We start from the raw sequence: 21,754 nt of genomic DNA, 5'->3' as shown, positions 1-21,754 counted from the left end.
CTGGCGATTTGAGCAGCGGGAGATTACACAGCGCTTTGAGCGGGACGAGTCCCCACCACCTGCACCACACAGCAACGAGCTGGGCTAGGACTGCGACCTCAACAGGTCCCGCATCCCTGGAGAAGCGGGGTTCAGGCTCTGACCTCTGGCTTCAGAGCAGCCAGACGCTTTCAGCACGAGGATGCAAGGCACTTCCTGGAGCTGGAGCAAGCGTTAAGGTCTCCATGCAACTTCCAGCATTCCCCTTTGCGTTACACCACTTTGCAAAGAAAGAATCAGCCTGGATGTTTTTAAGCAATCGATTAACTTGTGTCATGACCAGAGCGAGGAAGGAAAGGTGCTTTTGTACCTTTTGCTCCCTCTGGACCCTGCGTGAGCAGCACATCTAGCAGCGGCAGTCCCCCGCGATCAGGCCCTAGTCAGCACTGCCCTCTTGGGGCTGCAGACATCACAGAGCCTTGTTAAACAAAAGATCCCGTACTTTCGGCTACAGAGCTATACGGTCTGGGCCAACGCATATGTAGCAGGTACTTCTACAGAGTAACACACATCCCAACGCCAAGGGATTTTTAGCAATACTTCTGACACACGAGACTGGCCTGCAGGGTCTCTGGTGAAAGCACGTCTGCCATCCGCAGCCCAGGACGCTCCCACACACTCTGGAGCCTTTCCACACCTCAGTAACTCAGCTCTCTGCACAACCAGAAGCATCCCACCAGCAAACCCTGCCCCATGTAACAGGGGGAGATCTTAAACCTCCAGAATGAAGCCTTTGAACCAAATAAAGTGACAGATAAGAGAAATATCCAAGTCCCTGGTCCCAGGTTCCGTTCTGGCATCCTTCAGGAAGGAATTTGCAGAACTCTGCAGGATCTTTAATAGAAATGTCATTTTGGAAAACTGCTAATGAATTTCTTGTCTTAAGTGACAAAATATCAGGTTTCCTTTGAAAAATAAACCAGGAAGGTTAATTTCCATGGGCATCACAGGCTTAAGTATCCCCTCACCTCCCCACTGTCTCCACTGCTCCTTCCCAGCGGCTATCTTTAAAATAACACAATTTTCCCCGCAGGGCTCTTTTTCATTTGTACATGCTCTCAGGACAAGGACTCCATGCTGCCCCATGCCACCTGCATGTGCCAGGAGAAGAGAGCAGCTGGTGTTTCACAGCGCCTGGTGGGAGGCCAGCCTGAACATCCAGGACAGCCAACGCTGCCACTTAACACCTTGTACTGGGAAACCACACCCTGATTTACACTGTAATTTGTGGCTTTGCATTTGTAACTGAAGAAAGATGCATGGTTTACCAGACACTCACATGGTGCAGTTGACAGCTACTTCATCTTCCTGGGTCACATTTGTAAGGACTCTAAATAGTTGCATAAGAATTACAGGTAGAAACTGAATCATTACTTGGGTCTCCATGGCGTGCAAACACTAAAACAAATGTTCAAAACACAGACATTTTTAGTTCAATATTTTACAGATGTTGTGAAATATTTATACTCCACAGACATTTCTGCGGCAATAGGACAGGCATTAGCAAATGCATCAGGGTGTGGGCTTCAGCCTGTCAGAGGGCAGGAGGACTTGGACCTACACCACTGCTTACTCATAGAGCCTTCAGGGAGCAACATAAATCACTCATGATAGGTGTTAATCCTCCTCTCAGATGTGCCCAGGCAGCTATGACTTAATTAGAGGTCACACGCTATGATCTAACTGCAGTAACCCCAAAGTTTAAGGCTGAAGTTCTGTTCCCAACTCTTCTTGTCACTTGAGACAGTTTTCTGAAGCGATCAAGTCCCATTTTCACAAGAGCCTTTGGAGCAAGTAAACTTGACATCCAATTACTTCCTGCAAGACTTTTCTCCAAAGAGCATGGCTTGATACTGGAAATAGGATTGAAGTGACTTAGTGAAGGCCAAGATCATCTGATGCAAACACCCTTTCACCCATCTCACAGACGTCCTATTTCACCTGGGTCTCAAGGTACAAGTCTATGTTTCAATTTTCAAACCTGCAAATCTAAAAAAAGGTTCTTAAATCTGTATCAAGGTATTTAAATTACTGAAGTATTTAAATAATTGAGGTATTGGTGGTAGGAGGCCCTAACCTGTGGTTAGCATGTAAATGTCTCTCTCCTTGCAAGGCTGCAGTGAGATCCCTGTGGCTAGGCAGGGCTGGGACCTAACCAGTTCCTTCATGAAGCGCTCACAGCAAGGCAACTACTATTTTAATGCCTGGCTTAAAAACCTGCCATTATTTTTATTGCTTAAAATATTTATATATTATCTGAAACACACCCAGTAACTTTGTGATAATATATACCCACCACTGTAAGCGGAGCTGTTGCTACAGCAGCACACTTGAAAACAGGCTGTTCAGAAAGGAAACAAGGACAGTAAACAGCCAAGAAAGTTATTCCCTGCAGAAGCCTTCCTTGGACCTGCTCCTAGGCCCTTACTCATGCTGCAGGGAATGCCAAGAAGCTGGGTCAGGGTCACAGGTCATCTACGATTCAATTTAACTGCAACCGAGTTACAATCTCACAGATCTTTTTCTGCCTGAACAAAAATCCTGTGTTAAATGGAAAAATTCCTGAAAACAAGGGATCGTGCTACAATTTAAAGGTTTAAATCAGGTCTAATGCAGCAGGTGGAGAAGCCCCTTGCAGCTCTTGCAGACTGCCCGCTGAGGAGTGCCTGAGCCCTCCAGGAAGAGGGTTTGTCATGAGCATGGCAGAGTGATGCTAACTACCTGTTTGTATCTCCTGCGAAAGGCAGCAGGAAGCGGTACGCAAACAACGGGCAGTCGTGTCAGTAAGCAAAGGAGAAGGTAAGGATTTTGCACAATGCACCAGTCCTGGATGCTGCAGGGAGTGCATGTGTCTACATGTGCAGGGGTCTGGTCTGATGGGCCATAAAAACATAAACACAGCCCACTGAAAGGCACTGTTCACCTTTAGGTATTTAACAAGCTCTCCTGGGACTTCCTTAGCTCCCGCCTGAACCAGCTGGCAGTACTGGAAGAATTTGTGCAAGTGCATGTCCTGGAAGAGATGAAAAGCAAGGTCAGTGCAGCAGCCTCAGTCTTTGCCAGCCCATCTTATTCTACAGCTTCTACCTGCAAATCCACTGGCACACCTGCAGCAGCAGGCCAGGACCATGTCTCCAGCGAGCCCCGTGTCACTACCCATGGCACCACCTGGGTCCCCAGACGCCTTCTCCCCGGACTACAGTACTGCTTCCTGCCTTTTCCAAGGTTCCCAGTCACTGCCCATCCTCTAGCTCCCAACTAATTTCAAGGTTAAGCGCAAAACCGTCACCATTGTTAAAATGCTCCCCTGATTGCACTACCCTGAGCCCTGACCCCGTCCAACAGTGGCTTAGGGAAGCGGGAGCTTTCTTTTCCTAGCTGCAATTCTTTGGGACTGCCTCCCTGTCTGCCCCGCCAATCTCTCCTTTCCTGTGTTTGTCTATTCCTTTCCCTCCTCCTCCAAGCTTAACTTTTATTATTGGGTTATTTAATCCTGAAAAACATCTGGGAACATCATTTGTAGGGAAGGGGGACTACCGTGCTGCTTTTGGTACTGTGCAGAATCAGTAAGACCCCAAACCAGGCTCAGAGGACCCTGAAAACAAGTTGCAGCGAGTGCAAATGGAGCTGACTGCATCTAGCACAGTACAAGGAGGTCTGCCAAGGGCATTCCCCTGTGGGCAGTACAGATGGGAGGTGCCCCAGAGCACAGGCCGGGGATATCTGCTGCACTTCACAAGAAGCCTGGGGAAGTACATCACACCATAAGGCGGCACTGCACACGATGACTGGGCAAAATTGCCTGAATTGATTTTAAAAGGGAAATTAGGGCTCTGTTTTCTTGTGAAAAGTGTCTGCTGTTGTCAGAACACTTTTTTTTCTTAATTCAGTGAACAGACTAATACCTGGGGAAACTTCCCATCTCCAGCAGCTCTTCACTCTTTTGCATCATCTAAGCAGCTCTTTTGCTCAAAGGTTTCCTTGGTCCTGCCAGTTACAGTGCGATCAGCCAACACCAACCTCTCCCAGGGCTCAGTCACACAACCACCTTATCACATCCACACAAAGGACGGACTCCCTGCAAGTGATCCCAGATCTGCTGCTACAGAAATATCTCAGCGCTGCTCCACAAACCTGGGTACCCCCTTCCCACAGCGCCTACAGCAGAGCAGCAGTAGAGATTCAACAGTCATTTCCTCTGCATTTGTCAGGAGTCTTCAAGAACGAGGTGCTCAGCTTACCTGGGTGTAAATGGTGGAGTTCAAATGGATTTTGATTTTAAACAGCGGCTTTGCTCCATCCACCCACTTCGCATCCACACTGGACTGCTGCGAACAGACAACACTGAGGTATTTGGTTTCAGATTGTGGTGAGAAAGTGGCTTTGTGCAGACAGATGCCCGGTCAGAAGGTATTGTGTGGGGTGGAGGAAGAGGACAGCCCCCAATGCAAATACCAGTGATGCAGCTGCAGCTACACACCACATGTTGCACACCACATGCAACCACCCAGTCTAGACAGTCACAAAAAATAGTCTCTGCAACCCTTATAACCATGGAAAATGGAATAAAAGTGTCCTGGTTCTCACCCCTAAGAACTGGAAGCTTCAGGGGCTTCACTGCAGTAGAAATCTTTCCAACCATGCATCCAAGGGATGCTTCCCTGAACAGCTAACTGTGCTAAAGATGCGCACAACCCAAACACAAGCCCAGAATTTACAGAAGTAACAAAAGCTCAGCTTTCTTTTTCCTGTTATGTTTAAGCCCATTTTAAATGGCCTTCCTACCCTTCGTGACTCTGTGTCTCCAAGACCCAAGTAGCCAGGCGGAAGGTTGGATGAAACAGGCAAATGCTGCTCCAAGGTGATAATCCGTCCATCCTTCAGCAATGGGACCCAGGCGTATCCCACTGTGGAGGCAATCAGTGGTCCAAAGTCAGTACACCCACAGCGATGTATGCTTATCTCAAGCTCCAATAAGAGCTGTGTCTCAGTCTGAGGAAGTCCAACCCACAGCTGTGCAAGTGGCTTCAACTAGGCTGGGATCGATCATGTCAGCCTTGTTAAAGCACGTTTCACCCAAGGACTGAGTGAACGAAATTCAGACACAGCACAACCATGATCTCAGCAACCCAGGAGTGGGTTTCTGGGACAGAAATGATGCATAAGGCTCGTGCACCAGGATGAGGGTCCCTCAGCTGCCCGAGGACTGGCTGCAAGGAGAGTCCCATCCAACTGGACCTGGGTGTGCTCAGTCACTTACACATGCTCAATGCCAGCAGAATCAGCCCCGAGGCCCTGATCTTGCGCCAAGCTTTTGTTGGTGACTTGACTCACAATAGGACTCATCGCTCATTGATGCAAGCCAAGTCAAGATCACACAGAAATAGTTGTCACGTTGCAGCAAAAAAATTGAGCTTTAGTATACACTGAAAACATTGTGTTTTATTCCAGTTTAGATTCATTATTTGTATTAGGTTGTTTAAAAAAAAAAATTCAAAAAGGCTAGTATTTTAATCAAATATTTTTTCATGTCCGTACATTTATTCCATTTTGGACTCTTACACTCCAATAGAAGTAATTTAAGTAGTGAACATACCTTGAGTTTCAACGGTGTCTTGTTTTTTCGATGTTGTCTTTGTATTAATTTCACAGCTGACATGATAGAAGGTGAAAAGCAAATGATGCTTTTGATGGAGGTGAATTGGAAGCTCAATTTTAATCTAAAATGATATCATGATAGATAAGACTGTATTTTTAATTGTGGAGTAATACTTTAAGCTCTATTTTATTTCACAAATGTTATGTTGTATGCAGTTACACAAGACATGTTTCTACCCATCTTAGATAACTCCTGGCTAACATTTTCATCACATTTGCACATTACTTATTAATGGGGGTGTGTGATTGGAGTGCACAAAGCGTGACAATAAAGACAGCAGAAAACAAACTGGCATTAAAAATTGAGAAAGACAAAAGGGCTCTGCTGAGCCCTTCTATTGAGACAAAGGCCTGGTGATTATTTTTATCCTCATTTTACCCAGCCCTGGAAAAAGAGGTGTCCTAAAAAGCCAGTTGGCTTTGCAGGATCCAGGCAAGTCTGTTATTTCCCACAGTTTTGTTTTTACCTCATCGTAAAACTCTGGACTTTGGTTGTGATGCAGCACGGCAGCATATGCATTTGTTGTCAAGAGAGGACCACCAGGTTTGCCATATATACACTGGAATGAAAAATGAGAAGCTGGATTCAGGGTACCTGCCACCATAAATTACCTGACCAAATTAAAACAGTCAGCATCAAAGCTCAGTGTTTTTCTGTTGTCCTGCTCAGGCGGGCTGCCATACAGTACACAACCACAAGCAAATGGCAGCTCCAGATCCCTAGAAATAACAGGTACCCACCTTTAATGGCCTGGCATCAGCTTCATCCGAATCCCTGAACTCAATACAGACGGCAATATTCCTTGCCTGAAACGAGGGAGAACAGGAGAATGAGCTATTGCTATAGATCAGCAGTGTCACCCTAGACCGTGCTGTGTCTGTCTGCAGTCTGCTTACTGGGTTGCTCACCTTTGCAAAAACCTTCTGGTTCTCATACTTCAAATGCAAGGGGTAAACATAGAGGTGGTTTTTGTAGACAGTGAAGGGATAACAGTATTTAGCAACTTCTGGGACAAGCTCCTCCACTTCAACTGCAATGTTCTCACAGCTCTTTTCAAAGGGCTTTATAGGGATACAAGAAGCCGTGACGCAATCTAGAAGGGAAGGAAAGCCCAGATGAGCACACGTCTGACAAACTTGGTAAGTACAGCTAATGTGACAGGAAATTTGTGGGTCTGAAATTCTGCCATTGCTCCTGAACACCCACTTCTCTTCAGGCAGAGGGTCATGGGTGTTGACAAGGCAGCAGGATTTGTCCTTGAAGTGATTTGAGAAAATTCTCCTCTTGATCATGCAACATCTCTGGTCCCCAATTGCATTAGCAATACTGAGGAAAGATGAGTGTGGAGGTACCATCAGACTCTGCTCTCCTTGCCAGCAGGAAGGACAGCAAGAAAGTGGCACTTTTCTGTAGTTCTGGGCAAAGCCAAAGGGTCTTATGAACTATCTATGCCTGGGCTGGGGTCACTGCTGTGCCCAGCCCCTCACTGGATTTTCATCTTGACACTTCCAGGAATTTGACCTATTAAGTTATTAATATATATATTTTTAAATTAAAGCATGCAAATATCACCTGACTGAAGCATCAAGAACAAGGGAGAGTTCAGCTCAAGTGATGGCCTTCAAAAAGAACAAAAAAATGAAGTCTACCAGAAAACCTTTCAGACAGAGGACTTGACTAGAGAGCCTGTGACATGAGCTGCAGCAGGCCCATGAGGCAACACTGAACAGGTTATGAGTCCTTTCTTTGTCTTGGTTTCCTCATATGCAAAGCGGGGAATCACACTGACCATATTTGTGAAGCCCTCTGGTGCTATAGATGAAAAATGCTACATGAGATTGGTGTAATAATAATAGCAAAAGCAGACAGGGGGTTTCCTTTAGATTTAGAATGCGACAACCAAACTGCAAAGCGTATGCACCCCTAAAGTAAACCTTTGTGCTTGGATCGTGTCCCTCCACAGAATCCATCAGAAAGACTTAGGAGTCAGCAGTTGTGCTGAACCACTCGTTTCTTATTGCAGCCCTGAGATCCTCCTTTTTAATGAAATAGCAAAACCCCTCCATTAACACCTGAGGGCCAGCACCATCAGTACTTATTTTCAGATCCAGGATCCTTACTTGTGAAGTCTAGCGGGATGTCTTTGATGACAATATTTAAGTGGGCTGGAATGACTTGTAGTTTTGTCTTCTCTGGTCTGCATTAGGGAGAAAGGAACAAGAGTGTGAATCTTGAAAACTCGTGCACTGAAAAGATCAGCAGGGCTTTTTGTTATTCTGAGTATTTTAGAAATTGTCATCTCATGCTTACGCTTACTGTTTAAAAATGTATATTAAAATGCCTACTCAGCCTCTGCACCAGTCTCTTACACTTACTTCTTATATTCTGCTAAAAGCTTCAGCATATCTTCATTTGAGAGTTTGCCACTGTCTTGCTTGTACAGAGGGGAGAATTTTCCTTCAGAATCCAGAGTTCCCTGTGAGTCTTTAAAAACTGGCCTGCAAAAAAGATGGGACACATTTCCTACATGTTAGTAAATAGGCAGACATCTGAGATCTTTGACATATCAGGCTGAAGGGCACTTTATCTGGTGAGAGGTTCACTGGCCTGTAACTGCTCTGAATACCTCCAGGTCTCCTCATCACTCTCCCATCCTCACCCGAGGCTTAGACCCCACACAGACTGCAGCACCAAGCAACACCAAGACCTCTGCCTGTTGCATAAAACTGCATGTGGCATCACTCATTTCAGTCCCCTTCCTCTGAGGCCAAGTAGTGAACTATCTTCCTGGTTGCTCATCCCCACACAGGGCCAGAGCTTGGAAAACGTCCCAGGAAAGGAGTGCTCAGTAAAGACAAGTCTGAAGACAGGCATCAGCTTCCTCCTGAACCCAAAGCGGAATATTGTACTACTCCTTGCATGAACACTTGCATCTTTGCCCTTGAATATAAAGACTGCAGGTATCTGCATATAGTAAGAACATTAACCATCCCTACTGCCCTTCTGTGCAAACAACTTCCTCTGAAGCCCACAAGGAAGCTGCTCCAGGGATGCAGAGTGACATAGCTCCCCACACCAGGCTGTTGTGTGCTCAACTTCCCGGACTCCAAACGCAGCTCTTTACCCAACAGGAACAAATCCAAAGCGTGTCAAAGCTGATGCACACACAGAGCACACCATAAGGCCGAGGCGACCCTTGAAAGAGGGCTGAGGCACTGCACAGGCTGTGCGCTGGCTCCTGAGAATGAACTGCATCCCTGAAACACACTCCTGAAGCTGAGCAGCAAACGTCACAGGAAAATCCAGCTCAAGAATACACAGTGTAAGCTGTACACCGTGAAATCACAGCCCAGTGTGATAGTCATCTGGTGTTCCTATGTCATTTCAATTCCTTGTGTTGGCATCAAACAGCCATGCAGCAATAGGAGGCAGCAGAGCGATGAATTTGCCTGTAGTACCTTCCTCTGTTAGCACAGATGTACTTTTATCAGCCACAGTAAGAGAATAGTGAGGGAATGCCATCACTAACTCCAGTCATTCCCAAGAACATTAATTAAAGCAGAGACAAAGATGGGAGGCATACCTCAGTTGACTGCCATAGCTGGACCAGAAGGTCCTCCACTCTTACCCCCTCCCTGGCGATGGCTGGTGCCAGGAGGGGATTTCTGCACCAAATCTGGTAGTAAAAAGGGAGGGTGCAACTTGTCCTCAAGAATGTTCTGCCCTGATATCGCTAGCTACAGGTCAGCAGAAAGGTTACTGTCTTCCCAGCACTGTTTACTTTTCAATACTTTGTTTCTAATTCTAGATAGAGTATTTCAGGCCAATCCAAATTCTGTCTCAGGAATCAGAGGCAGATTCTGCCCCCTGTTGCCTCCATGCAACTTCAGACTTCAGCAATTTGGCTCTTCGCCCATTTAGCCTGTTATCCTCCCAGATAACTTCCAGCAGCAGCTCCCATAAAGGCCAAAGCGCAGTCTGAGACTACTAACCTGGCAGCCCAGCCGAAGGGCATCCTGTACTGCCCCAGACGGCTGCACACCTGCTTGGCTACCTTATGGACCTTCTGGGCAGTCTGCAAAAAATAAAAGAACGTCAACGTGTGCCAGTGCTCCCATGCTGTCCTGGGAAAGGAATAAAGAATGTCACACTCTCCAGGGAGAAGAAACTCTCCACATTCCACAATATGCATTTTCGCAGACACACAGCTTAACAATTGCCTAAGCAGTTGATAGAAAAATCACTGCCACTTCACAACATGCACATTTATTAGTTTTGCAAAGATATAAAAGGCACAGTTATATTAAAAGTCCTCTTGATTCTACATTAAACTGTCAGGTATAAAGGGGTATTAGTAGTATATTTTCCAAATATGACTGTAACTGGCTCATCCTGTACAGGCTTACAAAACGTGCAAAGGGAATGCCACCATTTATGAGATGCCATGACACACCGATTTTCCTGGGACTGTTTTTACCAGCTCCAGCAAGGCTTCATCAGCTCTGTCTGGCATGCACGAGCCTAATGCAGGCAGGAGCAGGGCCTCTCACTGAGCACTGGTGGCATATGTTCCCCCATATGGTCACAGCACCCTCCAGGGAGCATAGGAGAGGCAGGATGAGCAGAGAGAAGGGCAAAGCCTATGTTTTGCTGCTACTAAAACATCACTGTGGCAATCCAGTGGGAACAAGCCAGGCACCAGCCTGAAACACCAGGTGTAGCACCAAGCAGCAGTGCGGCCCCTTTCTCAGGGGATGAAATGTCCCACTTTGCTGCTGCTGCTGACGTGCAATGGGGAAAGGCCTCCCTGATCCAACTGCTTGACTCTTTCTGAAAGTCCTCTGCCTCCTTCCAGGGAAAGAAACTGAATTCTCCCAGGACAGCCTGGCTGAGGCCAGCCTGGGAACAGCACAAGTAGCAGAATGGATGAAGACCAATATTTGCCAGAAAGAAAGTTAAAGAGCAGCAGAAACATCTCACGTTCCAGACCACATGATTCCCTGGACCAGCAGACAGCATCACTAAGAGGATACTCTCACAGCCCCATCAAATACCTTCCCCGGGTCTGAGTTTTTCATGTACGGCTCTGCACAGTGCGTAATGCTGCCCTGCAGCACCTTCTCCACACGGGCCACCAGGAAGATTTCCACATGAGGGTCAGTCACAGAGAAAACACCCTACAAGAAACAGATGGCAGGCTGTCAGAGAGCTGGACACACTACCTGCACTGCCAGACTTGGCTCTGATCAGCTTGCTGCCCTCCTCCCGCAGCCCACGCAAGACCCACTCTGGGTGCTGCTGACTCTAGCTGGTGCTTTGCCTACTGCTACCAGCAAGCACGAGTGGCAATCAGCTTAAGACACTGACCAAAACAAAACAACCCAAAGCCAATAAAAGCCCAAAGTCCAAGGGAAATGTTGACTTCTGTTTTTCCACTTGATTCATCTGTCCTCATTTTAGTTCATGAGGTGAGAGGAATATGGTCAGTCGAGACAGCTGATGGCTTTTTGTGGGAGAGGCCATCTTTCTGGGCTGTTTCTAAACCAAGGCCTGCACAACCGTGCAAGGCCATTTACAGCGACAGCTCACAAGCACTGGTCTACATAGTGAATAACAACGCCACTGAACAGCCGCAGCATCAACAGAAATACAGACTGAGAGGAGAAGGTCAGTTCTTTACCCGTTTGATGTAGCGCAGACACGACTCGGGGACTCCATGCACAAGACTCTCACCCGGCGATCGCCCCTTGGAGCCCTCTGCCCCGGGTGTGGAGTTATCCAGCAACATATCACGGACAGACGGAGGGTTCAAGTCCACGTGGAAGTCAGCTGAAATCTTGCAATTATTTTTCAGGTCAAATAATGCCAAGCTTAGGAAAAAGGGCTCCACCTGGAAATTTGATTGAATGCATATGTCAGAAAGATGCATGGTACAGGCTCAAGAATATTGAGAATATTGCATTGCATTACCTGCTGGGCTTGCCTTTTGCATTTGTTTGTCCCTTTAGTTTTGTGTACCAGAATTTTACCTTGAAAATATTCTTACAAATACTACATACTTATTTGCTTTACAAATACATACTTTTTTGTTGCATATTCTTGCATTTTAGTCTAGTTAATTTAAACAAAGTTATTTTAAAACCATCAATGAATTATAAAGAGTGAAATTCATAGGGTTTTTTTATGTAAATGGTAAACTATGAGGTCAGGAAGACAAGATGACCCTGATCCACCAGTTACAACTGTTTATCCTTTGCAATGAGAAAGAATTCAACTAAAGAGTGTTTATGTTCACATGCTAAAGATCACTTCGCATGTCACTGTCCCAAAGCAAATCAGCTTGGCCTCGCCCAACTTCAGCTATCTACTACCAAGACACGCAAAACGTTTGTTGGTTGCTATCACTGGGGTACAGAAGGAAAGTCAGCATAAACCACCTCCCACCAGACAAGGTTAAGACTGTTATGGAACTGCATGTGCAAGATTTGCCTCTCAGGAGGCACTCCGCAGGCCGTCTCACACCAAGCTGAACTCACTTTGTAGCTATTGACCTTCACAGCACAATGCAAGTGGTAACAATTCTACGTATTTTTAGTTCAAAGATCTTAGCAGGCATGCTTCCATGTAAAGATAAAAGTGAAGGCCTGAAGATAAGACTGTAGTGTTTGAGAGACATTACAGTATCAATTGGAGGCATTACATCAATACCAAAAATGTGCTGATTAGGTCCTGCTCTGGGTGTGATTAGGGATTAATAACAAGAATCTCTGCCATGGGCAGAGCACTCATCAGCTGAGAGTGGCTGAGAAGAATGAGTGTGGTGTACTAGCTGATCCCATGATGACTGTGAGTGCCAATGTGAAACAATCATGAAAAAAGCTTTTGCACTTCTAGGAGGCATCAGACAAGGTACCGTTTGCAGAGACTGAAAACTCCCAGTGGCTCTGTCTCTCCTGCGATGCTATCTGCTGTTCTGGGCAACCTTGCTCAAAGGGTTGACTCCAGCAGGATGAGAGAATAGGGAATGTGTCTTGGGAGAGAAGACTGGAAGAGCCTGATCTGTTCAGCCTGGCAGAACAAAGGCTAAGCAGAGATACGGCTGCTGTCTACAGACATTAGAGGCTCAGAAAAGCCAGGGAAGAGCTTATTAGGCTAAAGCACAACATTGGCACTACAACAAACGCACATAACAAAATGGCCATGAGTACAGCCAAGCTGGAAGTCAGAAGAAGGTTTCAGAACAGGGAAGCGCCTTAACATGAGAGGAAATGAAATAAAACACAGCAGTTAGTGGTCTGGAGATGGAGGTTAGTCATTTACCAACAGGATTTTAACAGGGGCCCAGAACCTCACAGACATGCGCTCCCCATTCCCCATGCCTCATGCCTCCAACCTGCTGGTTTCACAGTGGTCCCAGTTCCTGGCAGACCTAGGCATGTCAGGACCCAGCATCTTGTTAAACAGCAGACAGGCCCCTCCTCGGACATATTTTTGGAACACAGTAATACAAGGGCAGACAGATCCTGCAACCACCCTGGGCCAGCAGACCCTGCCTGTTCAGGTCCCATCGGAGCTCATGGCAGAATGGGACATTTTTATCCATCCAGATTAATCTGCCATAGTTTTTTGTTGTTAGGGAGGGGAAAGAAGACAAAACTGGAAATGCCAGAGCTCTCCTTACGTTGGTGGGTCCTCCTTCCGACCTGTCGCTGAGGTGAGCGAGAAGGTTGAGGGACAAGTCGTGGCAGTACACCACAAAGCGCCTGCTGCACTTTTCCTCAAATGGCTTCACGTCTGGCTCGATTCCTGAGAAGTCTAGCCTCTAGACAGCAAACAAACAAATCTGGACTCATTAAAAATGAAAATAAACCCCTGAATAATGTTAAGGGATCACATTACAGCTAATACTATTTTAACCAATTTTTTAAGTGGTACAAAAAGTACAGGACATTCACAAATGAGTGCCATTCGGTGATGCTACACAAATGCATTCAGGACATGAATTCATGAGGATGTATCGATTTTTAGCCATCTGGTTTTTAGAGCACAGAAAACTAAACCTCAGTATGATTTCAGTTCCTTCCTGCTTTGCTGTAACCCTGGGGATCTTCCCAAACACCATTTAGAGCGTGGGGAAGAAAGCAGAATATAAGCCGTCGTTACACTCAGAAAAGTATCTTCCACTTTGAAGATTTGACTACTTTAAGAGATGGTCCCTGTGCCTGAAATAGAGAGAAGGCACAAGCCATTGAGATTGTGAACAACATCTCAAACTTCTCAAACCATAAGGTGTTTTTAGCACAGTGATAACCTGCATGATTAGAAACAACAAAGACTGCAGAGATGGCTGGGAAATCCAAACAATCTTGATTATAATCACCCCTTTCCTAATCAAGAATGCCCATGGCTGGTCTGTGCCTCAACATAAACCTTCTCAGACAGCAGACATATATGCAGCCAAAATACCGTCAGCCAGATAAAGATCCTCAGCCTTCACCACACCTACTCTGCTGGACACTAGGAACACAGCTACCAAACACCCTGAAATAGCAGCACATCTCTCAGGGACGATCTGGCACAATCCTACTGTTTTTTCCCCCTCATATCCTGCAGAAACCAGCACGCCAAACCCAGCACGCTGCTTTCTCACAGTAATTTCAGCAAAACAGGCTGCAATTGTTAATCCAATTCTGGGAAAGTCTTCCCATTGTTCTCCCAATTTCCTTTCTAGGAGGAAAGTACCTTGCAGGTATATGTTTCCTCTCCCAGTTTTCTTAGCACCAGGCATGCAAGCATGCACATAAACACCAGCATTGACTGGGGCAGTGATTTCGGAGGTCCACTGTCACAGCAGCTCTGACTTTGACCCACACCATAATGAAGAGCTCTGTGTACACAGAAAGGGCACAGTCAGTTTAGCCCTACATTTGGTTAGAAAAAAAGATATCTTAGACACTCTGCACACTACACTGAAGGATATTTCCACTTTTATCATCTGACTAGAATATAGGAAACTTTTCAACATTTCTCTTCAAGAATCCAAGTCTCCTGCACGACACAAAGAAGATAAGCCTGGGGCAAAGAGCCTAAAGAAGTGCCAAGAGAAAAACTTGCTTGGTACAACTAAAGCTTTCAAAAACTAATTACATTTCCCTGTTAAACCAGAATGTTCTTTTTCACAGGTGTGAACAAGCCAGAGCACGCCAGAAAGAAAACCAGAAATGATGAAATAACTTGGAACAATTCTCTAAAACCGTGTTAACAATTGCAACTCATTCCACTGAAATCCCACACCTGGGCCTGGGCAGAGAGGTCAGCAAAGACGTCAAAGCTGAGAAGAAAACAAGCCAGATCGTCAGTGAGCCCATACTCTAGTGCAATGGAAACAGCACGTGGTATTTTTTTAATTTGCATTTCACCCTACATTTGTAAACTCTCCGGAAACTGAGGCTGTTCCTATAAACCCCTATGGCCATGTCTAATGCCTCTGCTCTGTACTCTGGTCATGCTGAGCCCATGCAGCTCAAAGGCCCAGAGGATGTATTTGTGATTCAGTAGTATCAAGATGCATTATACAGAAACCAGCAAAGCTGGAAGGAGGCCACCTGTGGAATGGTTGTGAGCGCTCCCTTTTTTTGAGTTACCAGCTGAGCATTGACATGTTCAATTCTCACTGACTACCAGCACTGGTACACCAGGGAGGTGGACACAGATATCCTGCTTGTTGCACTTTTCGGCAAGGACATGGGCTGCACTTCTATCCTCCAATCCACCAAAAGAGACACTGCATCTGCAGGTGAACGCTGCGGCCATGCAAGGGAACAGGGGAGGCATGATGCCAAGGAGGCTCTTACAGAGAGAGAAACAGGGGGATGTTTACCTGGACTTCCGGATCAAAAGAAAAGAGGTTTTGTCTTCCATCATTTCTGCTCAGTTTGTTCAGCTGATCTGTTTCTCTTCCATACTAGGACAAAGGAAAGCATTGAAATTACTGCTTGGCCACAGAGACACAAGCATTCGTATTTGGAAAGAATAGATGCAAAACAAAATAAGTATTTTGCAGGTCCTCCTTGTGATATGTGAGGTGATGCAAGGCTTCCCAGCTGCACCCACAAGCACTGCACAGTGTGACTAAAGTGATGTGACTCTGCTAAATGAGAAAAAAGACAGAAGTAGGCAGCTACTCTCTGGATCATATATGATACAAGGTGCCACATAACTCCCCCTCAGCAGTCTTGTCCAGGAGTCATCCCTGCTGAGCAGGAGTGATCAATACTAACCACAATGACCCTACACTCGCAGTAAGTCTGGTTCTTTGTGAAGAAGCCCCACACTTGGAGATGAGAAGCGTGGAGCTACCTGTGGGGCAGTCCCAAAACTTAGAGCTATCCTAGCTCCATCCTTGGGCAGATGAAGTGCTAGAGACAGCAGCAGCATCTGGTGCCTGCCCAGCTCCCCCAGAGCTGCAGTTTGGGATTGACCAAACTTTGGCATGTCACAGAACATGGAATATCCCTTTCATAGAAGTGAGAGAGAACTAGCTACGGGGCTGGGAAAGCAAGCTCTGCAAACATAATACCTTCATCAGCTCTGGATGCATGCTCCTCTCCAAGCTCTCCAGGATGTTCTCTGATTTTCCCTGGGTACTTGATTCATCATCTGTAGGGACACAAAAAAGATGTCCAAGACAACTGCAGGAGCACCATCTTATTCCCAGATGCTGGAGCTGCAACATTGCTTACAATAGCACAGGAACGGTTTATGGAGACTTTTCTACTTCTCAGAAGTAAGATTCTTCCATACAGTTACTAGTACCAGAGTGTACAATTACCCTGCTAGGTCTTTCCAAAGCAGAATTTTATCTCAGGGCCAATTTTCCAGGAATCTTGAAACTGTGCCATGGATTTCCCATCCAGAGGAAGGGTGATATTTCACTCTGCTTTTATTTTTCCGACTGTCTTCTACATTATATTAAGACCTTTTACATGATATCATGTGTTAGCCACAATTCTTGCTATTAATCCAGAAATAAAAGGAAATGGTTCACATTGCTTACATCCGGCTGGAGAAGGGTGATGAATGTAGGTATTTATTTATAAACTGACCTTGCACAGATTCCACAGTATCTTTCTTCTCTTGCACCAAACTCTCGGCATTGCTCTGAATGATCTTTCTGAGAGTTACCAGCCACTCTTCCATCTCCTGCTCAGTTTCAGCTGCAAGATAGTGGCTGTACTTATCTATCGTCTTGAGTTCAAACGCGTAACGGCGCATTTTAGGACACTGAACAAACAAACAAAAAAGGGCAAGCTTTGTATTACACTTTCCTCAACTACTCAGCTCAGTACCTGTTACAAGGCTCCTCTCAGCAAAAGCATCCTAAACTGAAATACGAAGATAGGGAAAAAAATCACACAAGCATCCTCCTTGACACAGCACCTCTCCTGCAGCAATCACAAAGAGCTTTACAACTGTGAATAAGCAGTACGTGGCTCTGTGGTTGCTAGCTACTCCGAGACTGGAAGCAAGCCAGACTGAACCACAGTTGCTGCACTGGGAGAAACAGGATCAAGCCCCTTCTTATGTCACGAGACCTTTAATTTATCCAGGGAAGCCAGGAACTGGATTTGTCCAACACAATAAGTAATGTTGCACTCTAGGATACTTACAGGCATCTATCTAAAAGCCAGTAGTTCAGTGCAAATTTTCTGAGATCTGCTGGCCTTTGAACAGCATTTTCCAAAGAGAAGCCCAGGCAAATCTGATGCAACCTGGGAAGTACATCCTGTACGTCACCAAGGCATGTGCATTACCGCTTTTACTCTATTCAGAAAGATAAATATCTATGGAAATGCACAGCTCATTCATCTGTGCTGAAGCAAACAGCCAGGGCAATTTAAGCTGTCCTGCACTAGCTCCACTACACTCTGTGCTTGAAGCTTCAGCACAGAGGCAGCAACGGCAGAAGGCACACCAGCTCTTCACTGCTGCGCTTCGCTACCAGCATAACAAAGCAAGCCCAAGTTTAAGCCCCACACAAATACCTGCTCCTAAAACCTTGCAGGCCCTTTACAGCTGAGAAGTCCCAAAGGGCTCCATGTTTTCATGGGCCAATCAGGACCTAACTTAAGAAACAACAAGCCAGTGCATCCAGCAAACAGACAAGGAAGGTGCACAAGACTAATTCACACCAATTACATACTGGCCCCAAACCTCAGGGTGTCTTAGAAGGCACTTGGCCTACAATAACCAGGTAGAGGAGGCAGACGGCAGGGAAAAAGCAGATAAGGTAACAATGAAATCCTTAGATTTTACTCTGACAGCAGTATCTTCTGCTTGTTGCCTGTTTGGCCAAAATGATGGCACCATTATGCAACTCCTTGCCTGGCTTTTAATCAGATAACCCGACAGAGCAAACCAGCTTTGAGTTAGTTTGTAAATCCATGCCTTCACCTCTCAGTGTTACAGTCCTGAAGAAAGCATTTCCATCTCTGAACTACCAAGGCATACGCCCACGTACAGCCACGCAGAAAGCACACCTACCTGAACAACGTCATTGCAAGCATCCAGGAAAATACAGCCTTTGGATTCTTTTGATATTTTCTCATCTTTGTAGGAATTAAGAATATAGGAGCCATCAGTGAGTTGTGACAAGTAAAAATATCTCCTCTTGAATACCTGCAAAAGCACAGTTTCTTGCATGTAAGTATTCACTCTGTTGTATAACCCTAGTGACAGCCTCATTTTCAGAATCTGCCTTCCTGCTGTTGAGAAAATACCCTAACAAGAAACCCTGGTGATCCTATATTACTTGTTTTTTTGTTTTGTTTTGTTTTTTTTAATGAGATATTGCTGCTTCATCTTTAATTTTAATGCCATTGTTGCTATTATAAGTTCACCCATCTAAAGCAAAGTCCCAGGACTTCCAGCCCACCCCTCAGCTGGCTCCAGCCTCCTCCATCTTTACAAAGCAAAGCTCCATAGCACCTGAATGCAAGCCAAGTAACACTCTATAATTCACACTTACATTTTTGTTTGAAAAATACAAACCTATTTTCATGAACTTGCTTTGGTTCTGTCTGTCCAACAGACACTGGACCATAAGTCAGGAGACCATTTCGGCAGCAATTAAGGTAGTACCATATGCTGTCCAGTCTGTAAGGAACAGTGCGTATTTCATAGTTGCTGGAGATCACTACTAGGAGAATCATGCAGGAAGCCAGGGAAAGGGGGATTGCAAGAATCAAAGCATTTCCACTGTATTGGCAGATCTCTCTCTAGATTTTACAGGGCTGATATCCCTTATGAGGTATGGGATTTCATGCTAAAACGTTTGAAACTTCTGAATCAGTTCAAGGGAAATGCAGAAGCAAGCAGCAAACACTATTCCTATCATCTTTCCCTGTCTTGTAAGCACTGCCATCAGAAATAATTGTCAGAAGACTCTGATCATTTGGTATGAATAACATAAAGCCAACAACAGAGGGAACATCCCCTCCGATCAGGCTATAGATGTTGGTCATGAGCATGGCAATGGCAGAGGGACAGCTAGAGAACTGGGGAAGTCCATTTTGGCAGAGAGAAAGAAGAGAAAAATTCTTATGCCACGGTGCAGTGCAGCACACTGAATCAATTCAAAACAGAATACAAGACACTGCTGGGCCAAACCAGGGTAGTTCTTCACAAAGGAAAGGTTAATCTGAAATAAAGATAGGCAGCTGTAGCCTAATTACATTTCACTTGCAGGCTGACTCACCACAAAATACAGTCTGCACATGCTTAGCAGCAATGTGAGGTACCAGCAGCTCAGCACCTCACAGTAATGAAAGAGTCAGTACCCAAAAGATGGGCAAGCCTGCTTCTGCAACAGGACAGCAGCCTCTCAAAGTCCCAATAAGGCTGAAGACTTTCAAAATCCTCACTTCTCACACCTGCCTTTGGAGGTGTTTTGTAAGCCAGCTCAGAAAATGGCCACTGATTTTATGTAGTTTGATTTCCGAGTTTCACTGGAGACTCTACAGACCTTATTAATAGAACTGAAGTCAGTGTAGTTCAGACAGCATCTCTGAACGCTGGGTCTGAGATGCCGGGCACTGAGGCCATCAGTAAGTACTACAAGGGCCTCAGTCAAGCATGCACCTAACTAACTGCTTTGAACATACAGGATAGCTCCTCCAGAAGCGACAGGGCAGAAATGGCTAGCTCTTTAACCTCGCTACTCAGAAAAGCGGAGAATTAGAAATCCCTATTCTGTCTATGCCTTCAAGCTCATGAGAAGTCATTTTAAAGCTCAAATTAAAATTGGGCACGTGAATTGTCCTGTTCCACTTCCCATGCATACACAGTTTGCTGAATTGAGCCTCAGAACAACCAAGCTTTTTGAGATTTACTAATATTCTAACAAAGCAAAGAGCCTCGCAGCAGCCATCCTTCAGATGCACAGTTGAGCATGACTACCCAATATTCTCTTTATGCAACAACAAGGCAGCTGCATGGTAAAAGAACAGATAGACTTACTGCCAGAGCAAAAATCTGTGGTGGAGCTATTAAAAACTTCCACTACAAAATCTGAGCAATGTCATGCTGGATTATGTACAACAGAGAGTAGCAGACATTGCAGCTGTTGCTTTTCAGGTCAGTAATTCTCTGTCTTCTCAGTGACATCATCCCTGCTTTTAAAGCAAAGACTTGTCATTTAAATTTAAAGCTGGTCTCCATGCATATTTCCTACCAGTGAGGAAACTAGCAATTCAGAAAGCCTATTTTGTAGGGCAGCTGTTTCAGTTATTTAAATTGCTTTCCTCTTCTCTCTCAGCTGCTCATTCAGAAAACAATCTGAGGTTTACCAGAACGTGCTTTACCTTTTTGTTCAGCTTGTCTGTCACAATTTGAAGTACATTAGCTTTATATTCTGGGGAGGGAAGGGTCTAAGACTGTTTCCAGACTGGGTTTTCCAGTGCAACTTGGTATATTCTGCAAGAGGGATGGACATCCATCCAAGCCAGAACCCAGCAGCTGCACTCCTGCTAGCTTTAGAGATGTGCTCTGCACTTAAGGGGGACGGTGCTCCATTCATAAGTAATATAACATGGGATCAGTCTCACCTTCATGGTAACAGTGATTGTGCTATTTACATTTGCTTTATGCAGCCAGCCTTGCTTTATCACGCCACCCTTCTGGGAGCACAGTGACGAGGAATCCTAGAAGAGAGCAGAAGATCAAAACAAGAGGTCACCTTAACTGCCTCCGGCGCAAAGTTCCCCTTGGACACAAGGGGCATGTCTACACCAGAAAATGATCCTGTTTTAACTACAGCAAGATAGCTAATGTACAAGGTACATGTAACAATTACAGCTACATGTATGGTGTATCACAAGAAATGTAAGGGTTATTTCTTTGCAAGAAAGAGGCAAAATAGGCTGGCTCGGGTCACCTTTAGAAGGAAAAATTGCACCCACACTGATAGAGGTGCATCGGAATTTTGCAATTCGGAAACACACGTTGGTTCTTATGCAGTATTTCAAAAACCAGGGGAAGAGGAAGTAGGAAATTTTCAAAATGGTCTGTTTGACCAGTTGCAAAATGCAGAACTCCAGATTTATTTCATCATTTGTTGTATAAATCAACTTTCTATTTTAAACTTAAATAAGCTTCTCCCCCCTCCCCCAAAACAGCTGAAATTTAACTGAAATGTTTCGCATTTATCAGAACAAAAAGTTTCCAGTGACTCAACCAATCTGTTCTTGGCATACCAGCTGGGATTTCAATCTCTGGTCCTGAGTCCTGGTGCCAGAAAGAGAATGGCCCTTCACCCATACTTACCTGTAGCCTCCACCGGAGATGGAGGCAAAGAAGACCTTGGAGTGATGAAATAACTTGCCCTGGGTCTGCTTCTAGTGAATCAGTAGCAGAGACGGCCTCTCTGCTGATGAGCTATCAAGGAACTGGTTTATATTGTCCCCTGGATGTCAAATGGCAGGTTTTTACTCTTTTCTTTTCAAACTTCCAATGACAAAGTAAATTTTCTAATGCTTTATTTCCCTGGCTAAAACAACC

The 21,754-nt window shown here is 45.3% G+C and overlaps 1 protein-coding gene across 1 annotated transcript in view; it reads right to left on the bottom strand.

Moving 5' to 3' along the window:
* Window positions 1-21,754, bottom strand: part of DOCK11 (dedicator of cytokinesis 11) — an 87,691-nt gene that overhangs the window by 39,261 nt on the left and 26,676 nt on the right. The window contains exons 7-25 of the mRNA XM_067304412.1: window positions 20,803-20,898; window positions 18,242-18,376; window positions 16,804-16,981; window positions 16,278-16,357; window positions 15,579-15,662; window positions 13,380-13,520; window positions 11,379-11,588; window positions 10,753-10,875; window positions 9,691-9,773; window positions 8,074-8,196; window positions 7,819-7,895; window positions 6,607-6,791; window positions 6,439-6,504; window positions 6,165-6,257; window positions 5,636-5,759; window positions 4,825-4,946; window positions 4,281-4,367; window positions 2,963-3,052; window positions 1,319-1,437 (exon numbers count right to left, since the gene is read on the bottom strand). Coding sequence (XP_067160513.1) covers window positions 1,319-1,437; window positions 2,963-3,052; window positions 4,281-4,367; window positions 4,825-4,946; window positions 5,636-5,759; window positions 6,165-6,257; window positions 6,439-6,504; window positions 6,607-6,791; window positions 7,819-7,895; window positions 8,074-8,196; window positions 9,691-9,773; window positions 10,753-10,875; window positions 11,379-11,588; window positions 13,380-13,520; window positions 15,579-15,662; window positions 16,278-16,357; window positions 16,804-16,981; window positions 18,242-18,376; window positions 20,803-20,898 — 2,216 coding nt within the window. The remainder of the gene's footprint in view (window positions 1-1,318; window positions 1,438-2,962; window positions 3,053-4,280; window positions 4,368-4,824; window positions 4,947-5,635; window positions 5,760-6,164; window positions 6,258-6,438; window positions 6,505-6,606; window positions 6,792-7,818; window positions 7,896-8,073; window positions 8,197-9,690; window positions 9,774-10,752; window positions 10,876-11,378; window positions 11,589-13,379; window positions 13,521-15,578; window positions 15,663-16,277; window positions 16,358-16,803; window positions 16,982-18,241; window positions 18,377-20,802; window positions 20,899-21,754) is intronic.

Source organism: Apteryx mantelli, chromosome 13, assembly GCF_036417845.1.
Source record: "Apteryx mantelli isolate bAptMan1 chromosome 13, bAptMan1.hap1, whole genome shotgun sequence".
Taxonomy (NCBI): Eukaryota; Metazoa; Chordata; class Aves; order Apterygiformes; family Apterygidae; genus Apteryx; species Apteryx mantelli.
The sequence above is the reverse complement of the archived record's forward strand: the minus strand, read 5'-3'. Positions and strand labels throughout refer to the sequence as shown.